We start from the raw sequence: 20049 nt of genomic DNA, 5'->3' as shown, positions 1-20049 counted from the left end.
CCAAAATACATTGTTAAAATTTAAATATGTTTCTACTATTGATGATGACAATCATCATTATTACTATACATAGCTTACAAATGATGCATGTCATTTGATTGAGCATGTCATTGGCGATGGAAGATCTGCCTTTAACGTGGCGAGATGAATGGGCATCTCCTTGGCCCTCTACTCAACCACTTCACTAGCAAAATTGTCTATGCTTCTGCTCTGCATTCTTGATCGAGAGTAGCTAATATTACATTTGATTCACGCAGGTTTTGGCCCCCGGTTAGATCAGAGGCTTAGTTCAGTGCAGATTCCAGTTGGTATTTGTCAGATGGCCAAATTCTTCTGTTGCTAATGGGGCCATTTGCAAGTAAACTCCTCTGGAATGCTTTAAGAGCTAAGGATTGATGGTGCCCAGGCGCTAACTTGTTTTGGTTCAACCCATGTATACCAAGGCAAGGGTTTATTACATGGTTTGCAATGCACATTAGCTTGGCGACTAAAGATGGTTTGATTTAGTGGAACTTGGCTGTTTCTCCAATTTGCAGTCTGTGGAACTGAGCTTTGGAGGATAGAAATCACTTCTTTCTATTATGTCCTGTCTCTGCTCCAGTCCAGGCAAGGTTTTGCAGCTTCAACAGGCATCAGGAGGGATTGGCGACTGGATGTCGGAAGTTCATTGGGTTGTGGCGAACTTCAAAAGTCAAAATTGCCAGAGTCTATTGTTCGAACTCTGTTGGAATGCTTTTATTTATTTTATTGGGCATGCTAGGAATGGTTATTTGCTTTCTCCTACCGCTACTTCTATCAGCGTTGCTCTCATTTTTTCGAAAATTAAGAGAACTGTACAATACCACTACCATATATTCATACAAACTCAAAGTACAGCTCCTTTATAAACCACCAGGACTATTTTCAGTGTCTTCTGTATACAATCATTTTTCTTCCTTTTCGTGCTACCACCTTAACTGAATACTAGAAAGATCGCACTGGCATGCAACCCTCACGTACAAGCTGATCTTATTCGTGGAATACTCCCAAGTAGAAAGCTGATCTTGCTCGAGATTCAATCAATTATTATAAACAAAAGAAAGAACATCGAGATACTGATGGATGGCCATTTCAGGTTTTAGAATTCAAAGACTTGCCAAAAATCCATATTACGTTAAGAAATTTCTAACTCTTCACCTTCAGAAGCTGTCTAGTCTCCCCTTGATCCATACATATTATTACTATAGTAACCAACGTACATTAAAGGGAGAAAAGGCTAAAAAAGAGTACACATTTGGAAATTTCTTTTTGACGATCAAATTGCGCTGGTTGGCAGGAACCGAAGGTGAATAACTACTAGGAAATTGTCCAGGACGCCAACCTTCGTTCTGGCCCATAGCAACAGGCCATTAGGACAGCATTATGCTGCAACTGGCAAAAGGCCATTATGCCTCAGTAATGCCTCGGGTGAAGGCTCACGTCCTCGAAATTCAATGAAGACCTGGGTAAGGCAAATTGGTACAGTGAGGACATCAAGTAAAACAAACCAGATTGTGAGAATAATAAAAGTAGATGATGGAAAATTTCAACGTGTGAACCTGTAGTGGCGCTTTTCCACCTCCAAGAGCAAGAATCGTCTCTCGAAACCTTTGCCCTGTTTCTTTGACAGCCTGTCAACCATGATCAACAGATCATGATAAAAGCCAACAATTAATACTGAAAATAAATGCAATATTGAAGAAGGGGCTTCATAACTGAATAGTAATAGACAAGACAAGAAGATTGCCCATGTGCAATGCTTTCACAAAACTCATTGATGAAATCACAAGACGTTGGAGGTAAGGTTGTCTAAAGAGTTAATAATGCAGAAAACATGATTGTAACACCAGCCTAGAAGATTTGTCTGTATGTTATGCCATGGCCTTACTATGTACTATCAATGGTCCAATGGACCTTCGTACAAGACTTGGGTTTCCCAATGGGTAATAGAACCTGACTGCATTTTCAGGTCAGAAATTTTCCACCCGAGAACTGTAAAAAGAATCAAAAATGAAGAAAACCTAATGGACCAATTTTGTCCTTGGTGCTTTGCATCTCGCACTAGTAAAAAGAAACAAATCAAGCAGGAATTACACAAATATGAAAATGCACCTATCCCCCCAGGGGCTTTCACATAAAACGACCAAAAATCACTCATAATAGAGAACCTATATTTGAGATAATGATGATGCAACAGCGACCTCAAACAAAAGACATGTACAAATAAAGCATTGAATGAGCTTCTTAGTCAATTTCTCACTTCTTCTGGTTTAATCTCATGGAAAACAATCAATTTTGCTAAATTCAAGACTGCCAAGCCCATGCTAATGCATAAAAAGGGGATCGCATTGGCTTGCCACTGAGCGGAACAATGAATAAGCCATGCATTTAGGCTGAAAGGTAATGGAAACAGGATTTGGGGCCTATCCATTCATGGAAAGAATTGTAAGGCATTGTCGTGCTGCAGTAGCCCAAGAGTTCAAGTATGCAATCCAACAGGTCTGGGGTCTGCCTAATGTGTACAGTCATTAGAAGTGATGGACATAAGTAATTAAGCATTACAGGCAAGCAGACCAACCAGGTTCGTCCAGGCTTCCATTCTTTGCTCAGACATTCCAAGATTACTCACCAGAAACTCATACAGGGAGGAAACAGAAATGTTGCATTTTTATTACTATCACTGTTTCACACACGTATAAACACAACCATAAATGGCAAACACAAGGCAAGAAGCTTTTTAGCAGCATCATTTTATTCCATATATTTCCACAACTTCTCAGGCATACCTTGCTATCATTTAAACCTGCGTCCTCAAATGCAGAGAAAGCATCTGCAGATAGCACCTCTGCCCACTGAAACAAACACATTCACAATTAGAACCAACACACATCATGAAATAAATCAATCTCAAGCAAAAATGGACTCAGAACTGAACAAGGAAAAGAGGTGTATTATATTTAGAGAGTGTCTTATCATCCATTAGAAACCAACTAAAGACCTGAAAAAAATCTGGCATAACCAACAGAAAAGAATATCCTATACCTTGTAACTGTAATAACCAGCTGCATATCCACCTGAATATAAGTGAAAAGCAATAAATTCATAGCCGTGTAAGACAAAGATGTATCCCATAAGGTACATATACTCTTAAAGAACCATTTTGACAGGTAAGAAGATGAACCTGCAAATATATGGTTGAAGCTACAAAGGAATTGATCCTCAGGAAGTGGAGGGAGCACTTGGGTTCTTTCACAAACGCTTCGATCCACATCATATACAGATTCTGACCCACCAGGTACATATTTTTTATGAAGTCGCAAATCTACACTTGCGAACCTTATCTGAGAAGTTCCACAAACAATAAAAGTAAGTAATAACCAACTCCTACGTTAGTATGATTCCTTAAGAGAGCAATTTTTTCCACATGCAATTTCTGATTTCCCAACTCTCTGATTTTACTTTGCTAACATTCATTCAATGAACAAGACATGATCTCCTCCAGCAAGTAATTTGATCCGCATCCAGACAATAAGCCGAAGAACTTGGCTTGACTTTATCCACAATTGCTCAGGGGTTTATCATGCCTATGAAACCATGGACACCAACCCAAGTAAAAGATGTAGAAAGGGAAAAGACGAAAAAAAGTTAGAATGGAAAGGGAAGAATTAGATGACATGAACATTTTACAGGTGGTATTATAATAGGATAAGATAGGATAGGCAGTAGTTTGTCAATAGGCTCCCATGACCTTATTATATCTACTTGTCAGCTCATATATACGTCACTTCAACACCACCAAGAGGAAATTCACTAACTATATTTAATGGATAAAGAACATCCCAGCTAACCACCAGTCACCAAAAACGAGAAAGTTTTAAAAGAAATTGCTTCTACAACATATGATGCAATTTTTCTTGTAGATAAAATAGCCATAGGCGAAGGAAAAGAATATATGAACAGGGTATGTTCATCAAGTATAAAAGAGTGAAGCAAAACAAGTCTTTGTTAGTGAGAAGTAACCTGGCGAAGGCTTAAGGAGCCTGCACGAAAAGTTCTAGCTGCGAGGAGCTTTCTATATACATCCTCAGGGAGACTCTCACCAGTTTCATAGTGCTTTGCGATTCCCATCAAGGTATCCCTGCGGTTCAAGGGTAACATAATGACTCTCCCCAGTTACTGACATGCATACACTCATACATAGCATTTGAAAAGTTGTGCACGTGTGTGCACCCGCACAGAGAGTACTTTTATTGTGTCAAATGCTTAAGTCTCAAAATGCCCAAGAATATCCCTATAGGGAGAAAAAGACATTGCAATCATTCTTCAACTAGAAATATATACTTGGTGTTTCACAGCAGAAAAGTGACTTCGATAGGGGGCTCTATTGGCAATTGTTCATAGGTCATAGGTTATTGTATTACAATAACAAATAATTATTGAATATAATTATGTCAAGCTTTTACAGCTGAATTTGAAAGCTTTGCATGTTAATTTTAAAGACGACATGATCATATTGACTAAACTGAAGTGGAAAAACAAAATCAATATTTTTGCTAATAATCGCAAAATCTACTATTTGATTTTAGTGAAAAATATTTGATTTGAGGAAACAAGATAGTAAGACGATATTGACAAAGAAATAAAAGAAATACTGTATTGAGATGAAGTGTTCCCATGTTTCCAAGAAAGAATTGGTTATGTCATATGTCCTTAAAGTTCTTTCTTCTAAACAAGAGTTTATTTAATTTTATAGTAACACTTTTTGAGAAACAAGACACTCGATTGACTTTTCATAAACAATCTATCACAATGAGGATGGTAATTAGTTTTCTTTTCGATGTTTTTCATATGCAAAGTTCATTGAAAACATTCTTTTGTTATTTTTCCTTGTTATAGATCATGGTACAAAGTTCATAAATTAAGAAAGAAAGAAAGTATTCAAAATTATAGATTCAAATATTCTGACACTTTTGTGAGGAGGATATTCAGCGCTAACTCCACTTTTGTATATGTTGGAACGTATGACGGTGAGCATCAAATAACCCAATTGACACAATTAACCTTTATGCTTTCTCTAAGTTATTGGTAATTTTTCAAGCGCTGAAAAAAAAAAGGATTAACTTCAAATGACAAGAGAAAAGAGCTTTAACTGCAGGTAAAAGAAAGTCAGGATATCTACTCTTTATAACTCTACAGCAATAAATACTGAAAAAATGGATATATCGTCTCTATATGTTAACTAATACATTTTTTGCTTAAAACTACATAATATGTACTGAGGTGGACTTAATGATAAGTATACATTAGTAATACGTCTTTCCTTACTACCTATTCTTATGAACTCAAGATTAACTAAACTTAAAAAAATAGGCACATGAAATAGGGAAAGTGAAAAAATTATTTCACAATTGAAAATACCATTGTGGAGGTATATTGATATCAACCTGATATATCTCGAAGAAATTATTTTTCATATTTAAAGATTCTTAGGGTAACTAGCCATGCCCAAGTTGTGAGCATGAATGCATAAAACTCAATAGCTTGTAGTATTTCTATTTTGTTATCTGTAATATTGATACTAATAGGCAAACAGAGTAAAGGAGAATAACAAAACTATTAAGAAAGTGCGAACTGGTTGGAATAATATAAAACAAGTCACGACTCAACTGCTATTCATTTCAACATACATTGACGAGAGCCATAGACATCCTCTAATAACATCTACAACAGGGACCTATCATTTGCCATATACAAGAAGGCGCCACTGTCACTTCCTCACTTTTACATCCGGAGATAGTATAAAGGCAATACAACACAAACATCACATAATGGTCTATGAAGAAATCATCTGTTGCTATCCACAGTATATGCATAACCTTTTTTATTTGTGAAGTGCGAGCACATCCAACCATGATGGCAAGTAAATTAGTCCTAAAGCTCTATAATAAATAGTTCTAGACAAAATTACCTGTGGTAACACCAGTTCTCCATAAATTGAGAGGGCAATTCCACAGCATCCCACTCTATTCCTCTAATGCCAGCAACAAGGCCTTCATCTTGTTTGGTTAGCATGTGTTGAAGAGCATGACCAAATTCATGAAAAACAGTTTCAACCTGCCAATTTCAACAATACATATTTTACCACAAATATTTAACCAGCATATACCACTCAGAAGATTAAGATATTTTATGATGGACAAACCACTATAGCGAGCACAATGTCACAAATCTCATCATTCATCTAAGGTTAGCACAAACGAGAAAGAAAAGGCCCCTCAAATAGATAGGCAAAGGGGCCCTTAATGATATTTCCTCTAAAGGGTTGAACTCTCGTCGCACAACAATGGTTCACTCATACCTCACACAAAACCTTCATGGTCAATAGTCACGAATCTATAATTATTAGGTATGAATCAGAAATTTTTTAAAATGAGAGCAGGTAATACTGGAAATTGGACAATAGATCCATCTCTAGATGCAAATATTAACCAAGAGAAGTGTGTATTTTTAGGCATTATACATAGAAAAATATTAGCATTAGTGGGATTCATGAAATCACATCAATGAATAGTCTGGCATCAGAAATTCTCGAGCAAAAAATTGATTGGCATTTACTTCATTAATCTTCTCCCATAGACTAATCTTCTCACGCTAACAAGTGTTATCGGACCTACATATTGATTCTTCCCGCAGCCCCCTCCTGACAGTGTGGAATAAATACAACATACACCGATATCTTCATAGAGATGTCTTTATAATAGCACAATTTTGATCCCTATTTAGTATTGCCTGGAAGTTACCAAAATCCAATCATCAAACTAGGAGTTGTGGAGACCAAATTAAACAACCCTGTTCTGATGGCGATATTTCATTGCCACCGGCTTGCATTCCTGTGGCTACACTAGCTACCCTCCATCTATTTAGTGTTTCAGACTCAAATTGGGGGACCAAAAAACGGTCAACAAACTGAGCAAAAGAGTTGGAAATTGACCTCTCGGAATGTCATAAGGCTTGGCTTGGTCCCCACGGGTGGCATTTGATTGCACACCATGTGAGCAATCGGTAATCTTGTACTTGCACCATCTCGAGATAGCACACGGCTTCGAGCAACAACCTCACGCATCCATGCACCTCCCTTTTTCTCCGATGGTCGAGAATAAGGATCAAAATAGAAGTATGCAATTGGATTTCCTGAAGAATCTTTTACACAGTAGAATCTAACGTCACTGTTCCAGACCTAGAGAATAAATAAGCAATTTATCAGAACACATGGGCTAACAGCACATGAAAGACAGAAGCAAAGCATTTAACTTTTTTACCGGTGCTAGTCCATCAGCAGCCTCAATCTCAATTCCAAAAAGTGTCCTTACAAGGTTGAAAAGGCCCTCTGTTACTTTTGGCAATGAGAAAAATGGGCGTAGTTCTTCCTGGAAATTGCAAAAGTTATGAGGCTACATGTTCATATTCACATGCATAAATCAGGGTCAGGGAGAGAGTTCTGACCTCATTGATGTCATATTTTGATTCACGCAGCCTCTCGCTCCAGAACTTAATGTCCCAATGGCTCAAATCATCAGATTCTTGTGCCCCTTCACTCTTGGCGAAATGTTTTAGGTCCTCCATGTCTGAATAATCAAGCCAATTCATATTAAAAAATGGATGTTGAGTTGAAAGTAAAAGGATCATCTGTAAAAGTATCCTAATATTTGCCATCGACATCATCAAACTGAATTAAAGGCTTGACCACCCACCCCTTTTTCTTTTTCTCTTCTATTTTCCCAGCCCCATCCTCTCCCTCGTTCTAATTCCTTTATCACCAGCCAATAGAGAAAAGACCCCTATGAAGCATGCACAATGATCACCACAGGATCCAGATGACCTCCAACTTATAGATCCACTCCACAACCCTCATCAACATTTGTAAACTCAGATTTGTCTGAAATGCTATTGTTACATTGACTGCATTGTTGTTACAATATTCTAGAGTGCTCCTAGTTTTCCTCATCTCTTTACCAAGGCTAGGTTTGCTTCAGTCAGATTGATCACTCTGTGCCTGTTAAAACTGTACCTAGTGATCAGACGGATAGCTAAACCAAATATTGAGTGGCAATTGGATAAGTACGACTTGAAAGACAGAAATTGGGGATGACATCATTTGTTTTTTTTTTGGGGGGGCGGCACTTATTAATATGCTCTTCATATGGATATACGCAAGAGAACACATATGATGCAAAGTGTACTTCTTTGAAGCTTGAATTACAGGTATAACATGCACAGTTTAAGCAGCTTAAGGAACTATCGTGAATATTTATCATAAGTAAACGCAAAAGTGCATAATCAAATGTTAAAAGTTTACAAGGCTTACATATACTAAGAATATTCATCTAGATCATACCTTGAACTGCAGCATCCCATGAAGCACTCCTAAGTTTTTCTAGGAGCTCTTCCGCTTTATCCACAGTAGCCATTTTCATTGCCATGCTAACCTGATGACAATATTGCATTAATATGTGATGATGAACTGATATCAGAGGATTGTTCACCCAAGCAAATAGATTCTGCTCCAAGATTATTCCAGGAGAATGGAGAAAAGAATTCAAAAGCATACTTAAGAATTTGTTTCAGAGACATTAGATATATAAGAATACAAAATTAGTTTGCATTGGATTATGCATCAAAATGCAATTCCGGAAAATTGAACACCTGAAACTTAAGAATCAAAGTGCAAATATTTCCATAATTATCTACAATATACCAGCAACCACTTTGTCTGCCATAAATTTTCCTCATTTCCCTTGTAAATCATAAAATCATACCAACAGCCAAAAACAATTAGAGTTGTTTATAATTAGTGATTAATTTGAAAAGTACCATCCGAAGTATGACTAAAAATAATTTGTCTCACTTGCCCATTCAAACTTTACACCCACACAAAAGAGAAAAAAAAGGGAACTGAAAAGATGAAATTCAAAGTAGAAAAATCTCATCAATAGCCTTAGAAACCCATACCTCAGTATAATTATTATAACCTAAAAGCTTAGCTTTTTCCAATCTAAGCTTTAAGATTTGGTCAATAATTAAAGTGTTGTCTATATCTCCACTGGAGGCCCGAGAAACATAAGCCCGGTAGATTTCCTCACGTAAAGCTCTATTTCGAGCATGTCGCATGACAGACATAAAACTTGGTGCATCTAAGGTGATCACCCAAGGTCCATCTTCTAGAGTTGCATTTTCATGCCCCTTGAATATGACAAAAAATGATAAAGGATGAATGATCAAACAGACTCTTGAATGAAGAGTGCTGAAAAAATATGAAAAATGACACAACAAATGGAAGCTATTGTGTGTTACCTTAGACACCGCTGTTTGTGCAGCCAAACCAAGAGCTGTGGCAGGCAATCCTTCAATATCCTTCTTATCAGTAATCTTTTTTTCAAATTTCTTTGTGGCATCCAAGACATTCTCATCAAACTTTTTAGATAATTTTTTAAGTTCCTGTCATCAACTAATTAATCAAAAGGCAGAGACTGGGCAATTGAAATATGTAATAAAAAATAATAAATAAATACCAAACTACTTTCTTGCACATAAAAAGTAATCTTAACATAGTCATCGGCATCACATTTTCAAATTGATTGCTAACACATTAGAATGTAGAAACGACTAAAATCTGACCAATCATTCCCGCAATTATAATTAAAGTGTCTTCATCATCTCCCACATTACGTGCTATTTAATGTCACAAGTCGCAGCAAATTTTAGCTTCCATGCAAATAAATTTAAGGCCAAGTATCCCACGATAGCAGAGATAATAAGATATACTGAGAAGTTTTTGCACATGTTATTCATAAGCTAACAAAATCAAGCGAGATGATAGTTATTCAAGTATCAATGTATATACATCAGCAAAGATGGACTTTCCAACACAAATAAGGGTCCTAGAAGAACTGTTCAAGATTAATTAGTAAACCTATCTATTGCTCGACCGTGGTTGGTCGAGAATGCTTTGGGATTTGGTTTCATCACTTGTGGGCATTAAGTGGGTCACACTATAAAGACAGTGCAAGCAGACCCTAAGAGCTTGGTGTGGTATATGCATTAACAAAGAAAAGAGAAACAAGATTCAGTTAAACCCTCTAGCAGCTTTCTGGCTGATTTGGAGGAAAGAAACAGGAGAATATTTAATATATAGACAGACAGCTTGTGGAAATTAGGGAATCTTTGCCTTTTACTTTGGCTTTTGGTATGCACACAGATCGAGTCTTGATGTAAATGCATTTCCAGACCAACTAGACTCCTCCTCCTGTACTTGATTTTGTAAATGGTTTTGCATATCTTTAATGCCTTTTTAATGAATTACCTCCCTATTAAAATAAAAAACAAAATAGTAAATATTAGGATTTTACAAAGTGTCCTTTTTTTCAGTTTAAGGAGAATATTATGTTTCTTATTTCAATTATGTTTCTTGTTTAGAGGTTTCCTATTTCAACTAGAAGTAGAATATTAAGAATCCATACATTGTTGCAATTCTATCTTTTCAATAGAGTTGACAATTAATAAAAACTGGCAATTTTTTGCTTTGGGATTGCATGATGTAATTTTTTTATTAGGTGTGATGCTTAGGATACCCTAGATATAACCCTTAGGAAGCATTGGGTGTAATGCCTAAAGAATTTACTCATTTTGAGTAATTGTTTGTTGGAATTTTTTTTTTTTTCATGTTCTCATTTGATTGGGCTCCCTACCATGAGACCGTCGTTCTACATCGGTTATGGTCTGGAAAATCCCCTACATGAGGCATTTTTGGAGCTGCTTGTTGTTAGGGAAATCCCTTATGATGTTTTGAAGATGACAAAATAAATCAAAGGCTACTAACATGTTTGATGGTTGAGTAATAGACCATGCAGATAATAGAACATGTAGAGGATATTATCAAAGTCCAAGACTGCCCCGGACTCGAGACTCAAAGTCCGAAGACCGTCGGACTCAAGACTCAAAGTCCGAAGACAGACTCTATGCTGAAGCCGAACTGGGTACGACTCGGATTGTAAAGTCTACAGACTCAGATTGTAAAGTCTAAAGACCCAGGTTGTAAAGTCTCAAGACTCATATCGTAAAGTCTCAAGACTCGGACTTTACATCCAGATTCGATGAATCGTAACTCAAGCCCAATCATACAACGGCTAGTGATCTGGTTTGGATTCCACATCAAGATTAATTTGATTGATTCAATCTAATTGATTGACGATTGGATGTTGAAGACAAGATCTTTCTATACGAAGAAGCTTTACTTATGGAAACCAAGATTTCGTTTGTATGGGCGATCGGAATCAATTTGGGATTTTACCTTTGTCACTCAACGGCTACCAAATCTTCTAAGATACAGAGCTGTCCAATGGGTATATTGGAAGACGATTCTCCGGATGCTGTCCAACGGTAGTTTGGAAGTGGAGGAGTATTTAAGAAGATCATGGACCGATGAGCAAGTAAGAGACGGAGCGTAGAATTTATAATTCCAAAGTCTAAGCGACTTTAGATCATATACTTGTCTCTTGAGAGCTTAAACGTTTGTAATCGTGAGAGAAATACCAAGAGAGTGACTTAGTGAGATAGTGTGATCTACTACTAAGTGTTTGCACTCGGAGTTGTAATCTCTTGTTGATTGCATAGTGGAATCCAGCCAAGAAGGCTGTTATCGTGGGAGAGTGGACGTAGGCTTGGATTAAGCCGAACCACTATAAATTTCTGTGTTCTTATTCTCTTCCCTAACTCCTTTATTTTGTTCATACTAGCACTCTCAATTGGTATCAGAGCCAAGTGCTCGGTTTATAAAAGTGTTTTTACTTTTGAGCTAAAGATTCTTTATGGCTAGTATGTTGGCACTAGGACTTATGGAAGGGCAAAGCAACACAAGGCCACCATATTTTGATGGAAAGGAATACGATGTATGGAAGAACAAAATGAAAGCATTCCTAAGATCCAGAGATCTCTTACAATGGGATGTTGTGGAAAGAGGAATCAACCCCATTGCTGCGTCTACATCAAATAAGAATGGCAAAGACAAAAACACCAAAGCCCCCGCTCCTATCAAAAGAAGTTTGGGATAAACTTCATGTTACATATGAAGGGACCGATCGTGTAAAAGAGACAAAAAAATTGTAAACGGTTTGGCATGTCAAGGTCATCCTATTTCTTCCCCAATGAAGGTCAACAAACTCTTGTGAGGTCTTTCAAAAGATTGGAACCATGTCAAGACCTCAATCCGGGAGACTCAAAGGATTATGCCACTCTCCGTTGATGAATTGATCGGCACTCTTCAATCCTATGAAGTGGAACAACTTAATGACGAAGATCCTGAAGGTAAGAAGTCCATTGCTTTAATATCTAATGCTGTTTTTGATGAAACAGATTCAGAAAATGACATGGATGATGAAGAATTTGCCTTTATGGTCAAGAAATTCAAAAAGCTGAGTAGAAAAGAAAGGAAATTCAGTGGAAGAAGTCAATACAAGCAGAATGGCCAGAAAAGAATCATGAAAGAAGATGATGAGCAAAGAAATCTATGCTTGATGGCACATTCAGAATCTGAGTCTAACTCAGACAGACTCGTAATCGAGTCTCATTCGAACCGCACTCAGAATCCGATGAGGAAATCAAGGGGAGAAATCGAATCCAAAGAAAAGGAAAAGAATCGTGATCACCTCAAAAAGGCAACAAATTGAGGGGGAGCTTTGATCAATTATGGAAAAATCTTTTTGATTGATCGTGATCTTATTATGGATGGAAGGAAAGGTAATTGTGTCAGAATTTATTCTACAAAATCCGGTTAGTGCATCTCTTATTACCTTTTGTCATTAACAAATCTCATATTGATATTATCATTTTATTATGACAAAAATGGTACGTGAATTTTATGATGCATCCGTGATTTTTATTGGATATTTACTGATATAATCGAAGTGAGCTATATTGCATATCTTTAATATTCGATAAAAGCTGATTTTTCGAAATTGTGATTCATGCAAGATATTGTTATCATTCTCTACGTGAATCCATTATCGCTTTTTGATTATGACAAAAGGGGGAGAAGATATGAATATGCATATGTGCTGATTGGTTGATATTATTTATTGCATAATATTGAGCTGCAATTATTTTCTATCTTCTGATATCCTTTGATTTAAATTTTTAAATCTGCATATTCAGAGATTGTTTTGTCATCATCAAAAAGGGGAGATTGTTAGGGAAATCCCTTATGATGTTTTGAAGATGACAAAATAAATCAAAGGCTACTAACATGTTTGATGGTTGAGTAATAGACCATGCAGATAATAGAACATGTAGAGGATATTATCAAAGTCTGAAGACTACCCGACTCGAGACTCAAAGTCCGAAGACCGCCGAGACTCAAGACTCAAAGTCCGAAGACGAGACTCTATCTTTGAAGCCGAACCGGGTACGGACTCGGATTGTAAAGTCTGAGACTCAGATTGTAAAGTCTAAAGACCCAGGTTGTAAAGTCTCAAGACTCATATCGTAAAGTCTCAAGACTCGGACTTTACATCCAGATTCGATGAATCGTAACTCAAGCCCAATCATACAACGGCTAGTGATCTGGTTTGGATTCCACATCAAGATTAATTTGATTGATTCAATCTAATTGATTGACGATTGGATGTTGAAGACAAGATCTTTCTATACGAAGAAGCTTTACTTATGGAAACCAAGATTTCGTTTGTATGGGCGATCGGAATCAATTTGGGATTTTACCTTTGTCACTCAACGGCTACCAAATCTTCTAAGATACAGAGCTGTCCAATGGGTATATTGGAAGACGATTCTCCGGGATGCTGTCCAACGGTAGTTTGGAAGTGGAGGAGTATTTAAGAAGATCATGGACCGATGAGCAAGTAAGAGACGGAGCGTAGAATTTATAATTCCAAAGTCTAAGCGACTTTAGATCATATACTTGTCTCTTGAGAGCTTAAACGTTTGTAATCGTGAGAGAAATACCAAGAGAGTGACTTAGTGAGATAGTGTGATCTACTACTAAGTGTTTGCACTCGGAGTTGTAATCTCTTGTTGATTGCATAGTGGAATCCAGCCAAGAAGGCTGTTATCGTGGGAGAGTGGACGTAGGCTTGGATTAAGCCGAACCACTATAAATTTCTGTGTTCTTATTCTCTTCCCTAACTCCTTTATTTTGTTCATACTAGCACTCTCACTTGTTAAATGAAGAATACACGAGTTAGCCACATGTAGATGATTTCAACCTCACATCGTCCTCTTCTCTCAACATATTTCAACCTTAAACTCTTCTTTAAAATAGTAAAATAGTTTGAATGACTCGTTGTTCTAAACTCTTCCTTCTAACAATTGTTTTCGTTACTTGGGTTAATTTCTTCAACCCTTCCCTTTGTACTTCAAGTACTCTCTACTGAACCTAAATATTTTATTTTCTCGAATAAAGGTGACATCACAACTGGATCTCTTTGACCAAAGTATTAGGATTATTTGGGCAACTTAGTCTTGCTTACTAGGGAGGACTTTGTCTGATTACATCACTTTGTAAACCAATAGGTGCAGGACAAGCAAAGCATCCACTGGAATGAGAGAGTATTAGAGCCCCTTGAATTAAATAAAGAACCAACGCTATGGTCAACATGCTCCTACTGGTAATAGAATTCTACACTTATTCTTTGTTTTCATTTAACTTGACATTTGTTCTTTTTGTAAGAGAGATGTTGAAAAATGATTTACATGAGTTCAAGATATATATGAGGAGGCCACATATATAATAGGTAAGTACTGATAGTGGGTAAGGCATTGACATAAAAATCCACCAACAGGAGTGCTGGAAAGGGTACAGATTTGAGAGGCTGAGCTTAACAAAAGATAAAATAGATGAGACTAGAAGTACAGGAAAGAAGTTCAATTTTATGCATTTCCATAGTGTGCCTTCATCAACAAGATGTGGGGTTCACTTTGAAATTCTCTGTATAAGTGAGATTGGAAGTGCAGGAAAGAATCTAAGTTTTATGCACCACCATAGTGTGTCTTCATTGACTAGACGCAGGATCCACTTGAAATCCATGCTATGTGTGTGTACATCCATATATATGCTCATAAGCCAATCAAACAAAACATTATATATACTAAACCAAAAACACCTTACTTTGTCACTGCCACCAACACAGAGATTTCAATTTATTTGACATATTGGTAAAACGCATTACACCTGCTCAATTTCGTTAAACTCTTCTCTTTTACCGTCTTCTAGGGCAACCCCATTCAGAACTGCTTCCTTTATTTGGTCTGCAACAAGATTATTTTTAAACCGAATGTCAACCAATCTCATTATAAAGGACAAGCACTACAAATCAATGAAAGTACAATGATATAAATTGAATGTATGAAATACTATGTATTACTCAAAAGACAAACATTAGGTGATCAAAGGACATATGTTTTACTCACTTTCCACTATACGTTTTTGAGCATCGCTCAGCAGGTTCCAATCAGGCGACTCTTGAAGAGCTTCAAAAGCATTGTAAATAGGCTTACTTTGCCCGAGTCTAAGCTGAAACTTAACCTTCTCTGCCTGCATTACAAAAGTAAGCCAATGTAAGCATCACTATTCAAGATTTTAAAAAGCATAAAAGCTAAATGGATATCAATGAATCAACCAGCCCATAGCATGCTAGAGTGACAAAGATACTTATCTAGAGGCAACAAGAGAGGCCATCTCCTACTCCAGAACACAATTATGTCTTCTAACTCACCACTTTACATTACTCGATAAATCATTTCGAGAACTACTTAAGAGATCGTAGTCCGAGTGAACCAAGACCGAGAGAACGAAATTACCTGCACTTCCTCTATGGCGGCACGCAACTCAGCTGTATCCTTGACGGACTTGAGATGATTGATGATTCCCCAGACGACATACAATCGATCCACAATCTTCTCCAATGGCTCCACGAGCTTCGGCCACGATGGTTCCACCGTCCTCTCCAATTCCTCCAGATCACTCTCCTGCGGCATTCCCACAAACACATTACAAATGCCAAGACATCAAACAATAATATCAACAAAAAACGATCAAACGACAGAGACAAAACGAGGACCATACCAGATTCTTCAATAGAGCCAGAATCCCAGGACGGACGTGCTTGGCCTCGACGGCGCTGAAGGGTGGGAAGTCGAAGTCCTGCAAGAGGGGATTGCTCTCGACACCAGCATCAGCCATGGGCGGAGCTCAGGGAGCGATCGGCCGGGTGGAGGCGGAGGCGGAGGAGCAGGTGGTGGATAGGGACAGAGACGTGGGTCTGCGCGGGTTTTGGAGGCAGAAGGAGAAGGAGGAGGACCAGAGAGGGCAAGGGAATGACTTCCTCGAGAGGGAATGGTATCTCGCGTATCGATGGAGACAAGGACGGCGATGGTGGCCGGAGCATGTTGACTATAATAAGGAGAGTGGCCGTCGGCACTGAGCCTGTGGCCAATAGGGGTGAGCGCCGGCCAACCAGAATCGGAACCGGCTAGGATTCCAAAAATAAAAAAATAAAAATCCTAAATCAACGGCAAGCACGTAATTTCCCTTTCTCTCTCTCCTCTTTCTCCTCTCTTTCCCCTTCTCTCGGCCGAAACCCCACTTCTTCTTCTCTTCTTCTTCTTCTTCCCTCCTCTTGCTGGCTGCTGCTTCACCCACCACCGCACTGCCGCCCCACGCCCTACTCATTACCCAATAGATCATTTCAAGATCTATCTAAGATATCCTAGTCCAGGAGAACCAACACCAACGCGAAAGAAATTACCAGGACTTCCTTTATTGCAGCACGCAGCTCAGCTGTGTCCTTGACGTTCTTGAGATGTTTAATGATCGCCCAGACGACATACAATCGATCCACAATCTTCTCCAATGGCTCCACGAGCTTCGGCCAAGATGGCTCCACCGTCCTCTCTAGTTCCTCCAAATCACTCTCCTTCGGCACAATACACACATTACAAACAATAAGACCTCAAACAACAATCTTGACAAACATCGATCATACGAGATAGACAAAAAGATCGTTCATACCAACTTCTTCAAGAGAGCGTACATCCCAGGACGGACATGCTTGGCCTCGATTGCATCGTATGGGGGGAACTCGAAGTCCTGCATCGATCATATAAGAAATTGATTCTTTAGATGGAAACAATTTACTTTCCATGCTACTTTTTATTACAGTATGAACCGAAAAGATTATTGGTGTAAACTATAAGATCAATTCATCATTTATTCCATTTGATGGCAGATTATCATTGTCGTTGTGAAATGGTAGATACCCTTCCCAAAAATTGAATTCAAGCTGTGTTTGCTAATATAAGTAGATCCATAGACCTCAAAATTACAATTTCTCAACACATATACCTTTTCCATATTTATTTAACCATAGAATCAACTATAGTCTAAAAGCCATGTCAATTGAAACGAACAATCATGTTGTACTCGCTCAATACCTATTACCACTATGTTAGTAATAGTTAAATATAGTTTATATTATTGTGGTAAGTGAAACTTATAAAGGAGTATTATAGTATCCATGAAATGCATTTGCAACCTGTTTACATAAGTCGTTGGCAAGTATGTCTAAGGTGGAACCCAACATGATCCACTAACCAAGTGTGTAAAATGTGCATCCATTATATGTTTTTTTCCTTTTTTTTCCGATAAGAGTAGTCATTCAAGGTCAATATATCAACTCGTGAGGTTGGGTGATTTATTGAGATGCAGCCTTAGTGCGGATTCATGAAATAGGAAAATCTTGGAATGCAGGAAATGAAGTGAGCTGATCAGAAAAAGAACTACAAAAGCTTTTTGGGGAAGACAATGACGTACATATAAAGAGCTTGTGAACATAAACTACATACATGCCAGAAAAAAGACCTAAACCATTCTCACTGTGGCCTTAAATAATATAACTGAAAATCAGTTGCGAACAACTAAAGTTACAGGCCATATCTTTCTGGGACCATGGATCTAGGGTTGCAAATCTCAATCACGCTTCTGGTTTACAGGTATGAAGTGCATACTTGTTTACTTTGCATTCAGCAGAGCGTGCCTCGTCTATCTCCCAAAGGCTCTTTTTGCCTCGTTTTTCTTCCATTTCCGTGGACACCTGGTGCTGCCGACGAACTAGAAACAATCTTTTAATCATAGGATTATGCAGTCCATAATAAATTATTCTCGTACCGTGCGATGATTCTCGGACATGATCTCTACAATCTTTTGAAGTTTCTCGATGAAAAGGACTCCTCTAAATTTGGACGCAAGCGACGCACCAAGCATTTAGAAATGGCTTTTCTAGCTTTTATGATACGGCACCTCAATTTAGTTTTTTTTTTTTTTTTTTTTAACCGAGGATCCGCTGGACCCACCTTTCGCTTATGCTAATTAGCAATTCATAGCATGTTTAGTGCCCGAACGGCACATCGAACCAAGCATCAATACCTTGGGAGAGACTAGTATAGAATCCTACCACCATGTTTCCCCACTTAAAACGCTAGCCACTACGGGTTTCAAACTTTCGATCCCGGTGATGAAGAAGAAGCTCTCAACCAATATAGTTACTCACCAGTGGGTACCTCACTTTAGTTTTTAATATATTAATCATCAACTTTTTTTTTAGTTGGTATTTACAATCCACCTGAAAGGGATGTTTTTCTCATGAGGTTTATATTTTGGTCTTTTACTGCTGGCTTTTGTAATCGTGGCTTCAGTTGGGTGGAGTGGAGGTTGTGATAAGATATTGGGAATTCAGATTTCATGAGATAATGCCGAAAAATTTTGTTAAAAAGTAAATAGATAAAGTAGCAAATTCTTCAAATATTAAAAAAGTCCTTTTTCTTTAATTGGTTGTAAAATAAATTGACACTACTAATCCTTAAACTTTAACCCAATGTAACTATCATCTTAGACTTTTAATTCATTCAATGAGTCTATAGATACTCATACTTATAAAACCATAGATATTCATACTTATATTAATCTAGATCTTGTTCCTTTTCTTTTAGACCAATAAGATTTTCAATTATCTAAACTTGTATGTAAGTTTTTAGATTGATAAAATATATATCTTTGGATTTCCCGTTTAAACACTTAGATTGGGTAAGTACCAATTAATATAAATAGATTAATTTTGTTTGCTAATATCCTTATGGATAGAAAATAGTAGGAATATCAATCCGATACGGCGTTAAATGAGTTTTTACTTTTATTATTATAGAGATCATAAGCTAAAACTTACTTAAACCAAACTATCTTAATATTTTATGAAGACTAAAAAAGTAATTCAAAGAATAGCTTTTTTTTTTCTATTGATTTAGGAAAGAGATTGAAATGAAAATATATTCTAAAATTTGTGCAATAGTGTAATCATGAAAACTTGTGGAAAATACAAAAGAACGAATTTGATTTCGTTAGAAAGTTGAGAAACTAAATCGCACAAATTAAAAGTTTAAAAACTACATTGAATAATTTCTTAGTAGTTTAAGGCCAATATAAATGAATTAAAAGTTTAAGGATAATGTTGCCCAACATGCCAAAGTTTCGACACTATTAGTGTTATTTCCCATTTGTTAGAATATTAAAATCTCTAAAGAAATGCAGAGGTTTGAGAAATCGCTGGTCAGCGTCACACAAAATAGGGTCATTTTGTCACACAAGCCTCGCTATGAGCACACTCCTCAAGCCAAAGCATGGACTTTTTCTCATTACTTCAAAATTTTAAATAGCTCACACACAACCCAGCCCACTAAATATAAGTTAGAGAGTAAGTCTTTTACTCATGTTGCCACTTCTAGTGACGATGGTAGTGAACTAATCGAGAGAGAACAATGGAAAGATTTGAGGACTAGGATTTAGTTTAGACTTTTGAAGATTAGAGTTTTATTTGGAAAATTTGAAAATTGAGTCCAGACATTTTCCGACAAAATATGCCCCTATTCATGGCAGAAATAATGGCACGTGATATGTATATGGTTGTTGTCTGG

The 20049-nt window shown here is 37.3% G+C and overlaps 2 protein-coding genes across 3 annotated transcripts; both read right to left on the bottom strand.

Moving 5' to 3' along the window:
• Positions 1–1096: 1096 nt before the first annotated feature.
• Positions 1097–16587, bottom strand: LOC104432016 (organellar oligopeptidase A, chloroplastic/mitochondrial-like). The gene is made up of 17 exons (XM_039301378.1): positions 16151–16587; positions 15886–16053; positions 15496–15619; positions 15257–15333; positions 9370–9513; positions 9028–9258; positions 8414–8504; positions 7522–7643; positions 7338–7445; positions 7010–7255; positions 5987–6132; positions 4039–4156; positions 3200–3359; positions 3061–3092; positions 2805–2870; positions 1578–1649; positions 1097–1480 (listed from the first exon to the last, which is right to left on the bottom strand). Exons 1-17 carry the CDS (start codon positions 16265–16267, stop codon positions 1400–1402), a joined length of 2103 nt encoding a protein of 700 aa, XP_039157312.1. The 5' UTR covers positions 16268–16587; the 3' UTR covers positions 1097–1399.
• An 84-nt stretch (positions 16588–16671) lies between these two features.
• LOC104418360 (probable cytosolic oligopeptidase A) lies at positions 16672–17350 on the bottom strand. 2 transcript variants are annotated; one of them, XM_010029683.3, is made up of 3 exons: positions 17096–17350; positions 16833–17000; positions 16706–16748 (listed from the first exon to the last, which is right to left on the bottom strand). In XM_010029683.3, exons 1-3 carry the CDS (start codon positions 17177–17179, stop codon positions 16719–16721), a joined length of 282 nt encoding a protein of 93 aa, XP_010027985.2. In that variant the 5' UTR covers positions 17180–17350; the 3' UTR covers positions 16706–16718. The 2 variants fall into 2 exon arrangements, with proteins under 2 accessions (XP_010027983.2, XP_010027985.2); XM_010029681.3 differs by having other exon boundaries at positions 16672–17000.
• Between the last annotated feature and the right edge of the window lie 2699 nt (positions 17351–20049).

This window comes from Eucalyptus grandis, chromosome 9 (genome assembly GCF_016545825.1).
Source record: "Eucalyptus grandis isolate ANBG69807.140 chromosome 9, ASM1654582v1, whole genome shotgun sequence".
In the NCBI taxonomy this organism is placed as follows: domain Eukaryota; kingdom Viridiplantae; phylum Streptophyta; class Magnoliopsida; order Myrtales; family Myrtaceae; genus Eucalyptus; species Eucalyptus grandis.
This window is presented reverse-complemented; position numbering and strand designations above follow the sequence as displayed.

What these genes read in the sequence shown, in the direction of transcription:
- LOC104418360 (XM_010029681.3), bottom strand. Translation starts at nt 17,179, where the DNA reads ATGCAGGACTTCGAGTTCCCCCCATACGATGCAATCGAGGCCAAGCAT. An exon ending in ACGCTCTCTTGAAGAAGTTG is followed by an intron (nt 17,001 to 17,095) that starts GTATGAACGATC and finishes ATTGTGCCGAAG; the next exon opens with GAGAGTGATTTGGAGGAACT.
- LOC104432016 (XM_039301378.1), bottom strand. Translation starts at nt 16,267, where the DNA reads ATGGCTGATGCTGGTGTCGAGAGCAATCCCCTCTTGCAGGACTTCGAC. An exon ending in GTTATAATAATTATACTGAG is followed by an intron (nt 8,505 to 9,027) that starts GTATGGGTTTCT and finishes TATTGTCATCAG; the next exon opens with GTTAGCATGGCAATGAAAAT. An exon ending in GTGGAAAAGCGCCACTACAG is followed by an intron (nt 1,481 to 1,577) that starts GTTCACACGTTG and finishes TGCCTTACCCAG; the next exon opens with GTCTTCATTGAATTTCGAGG.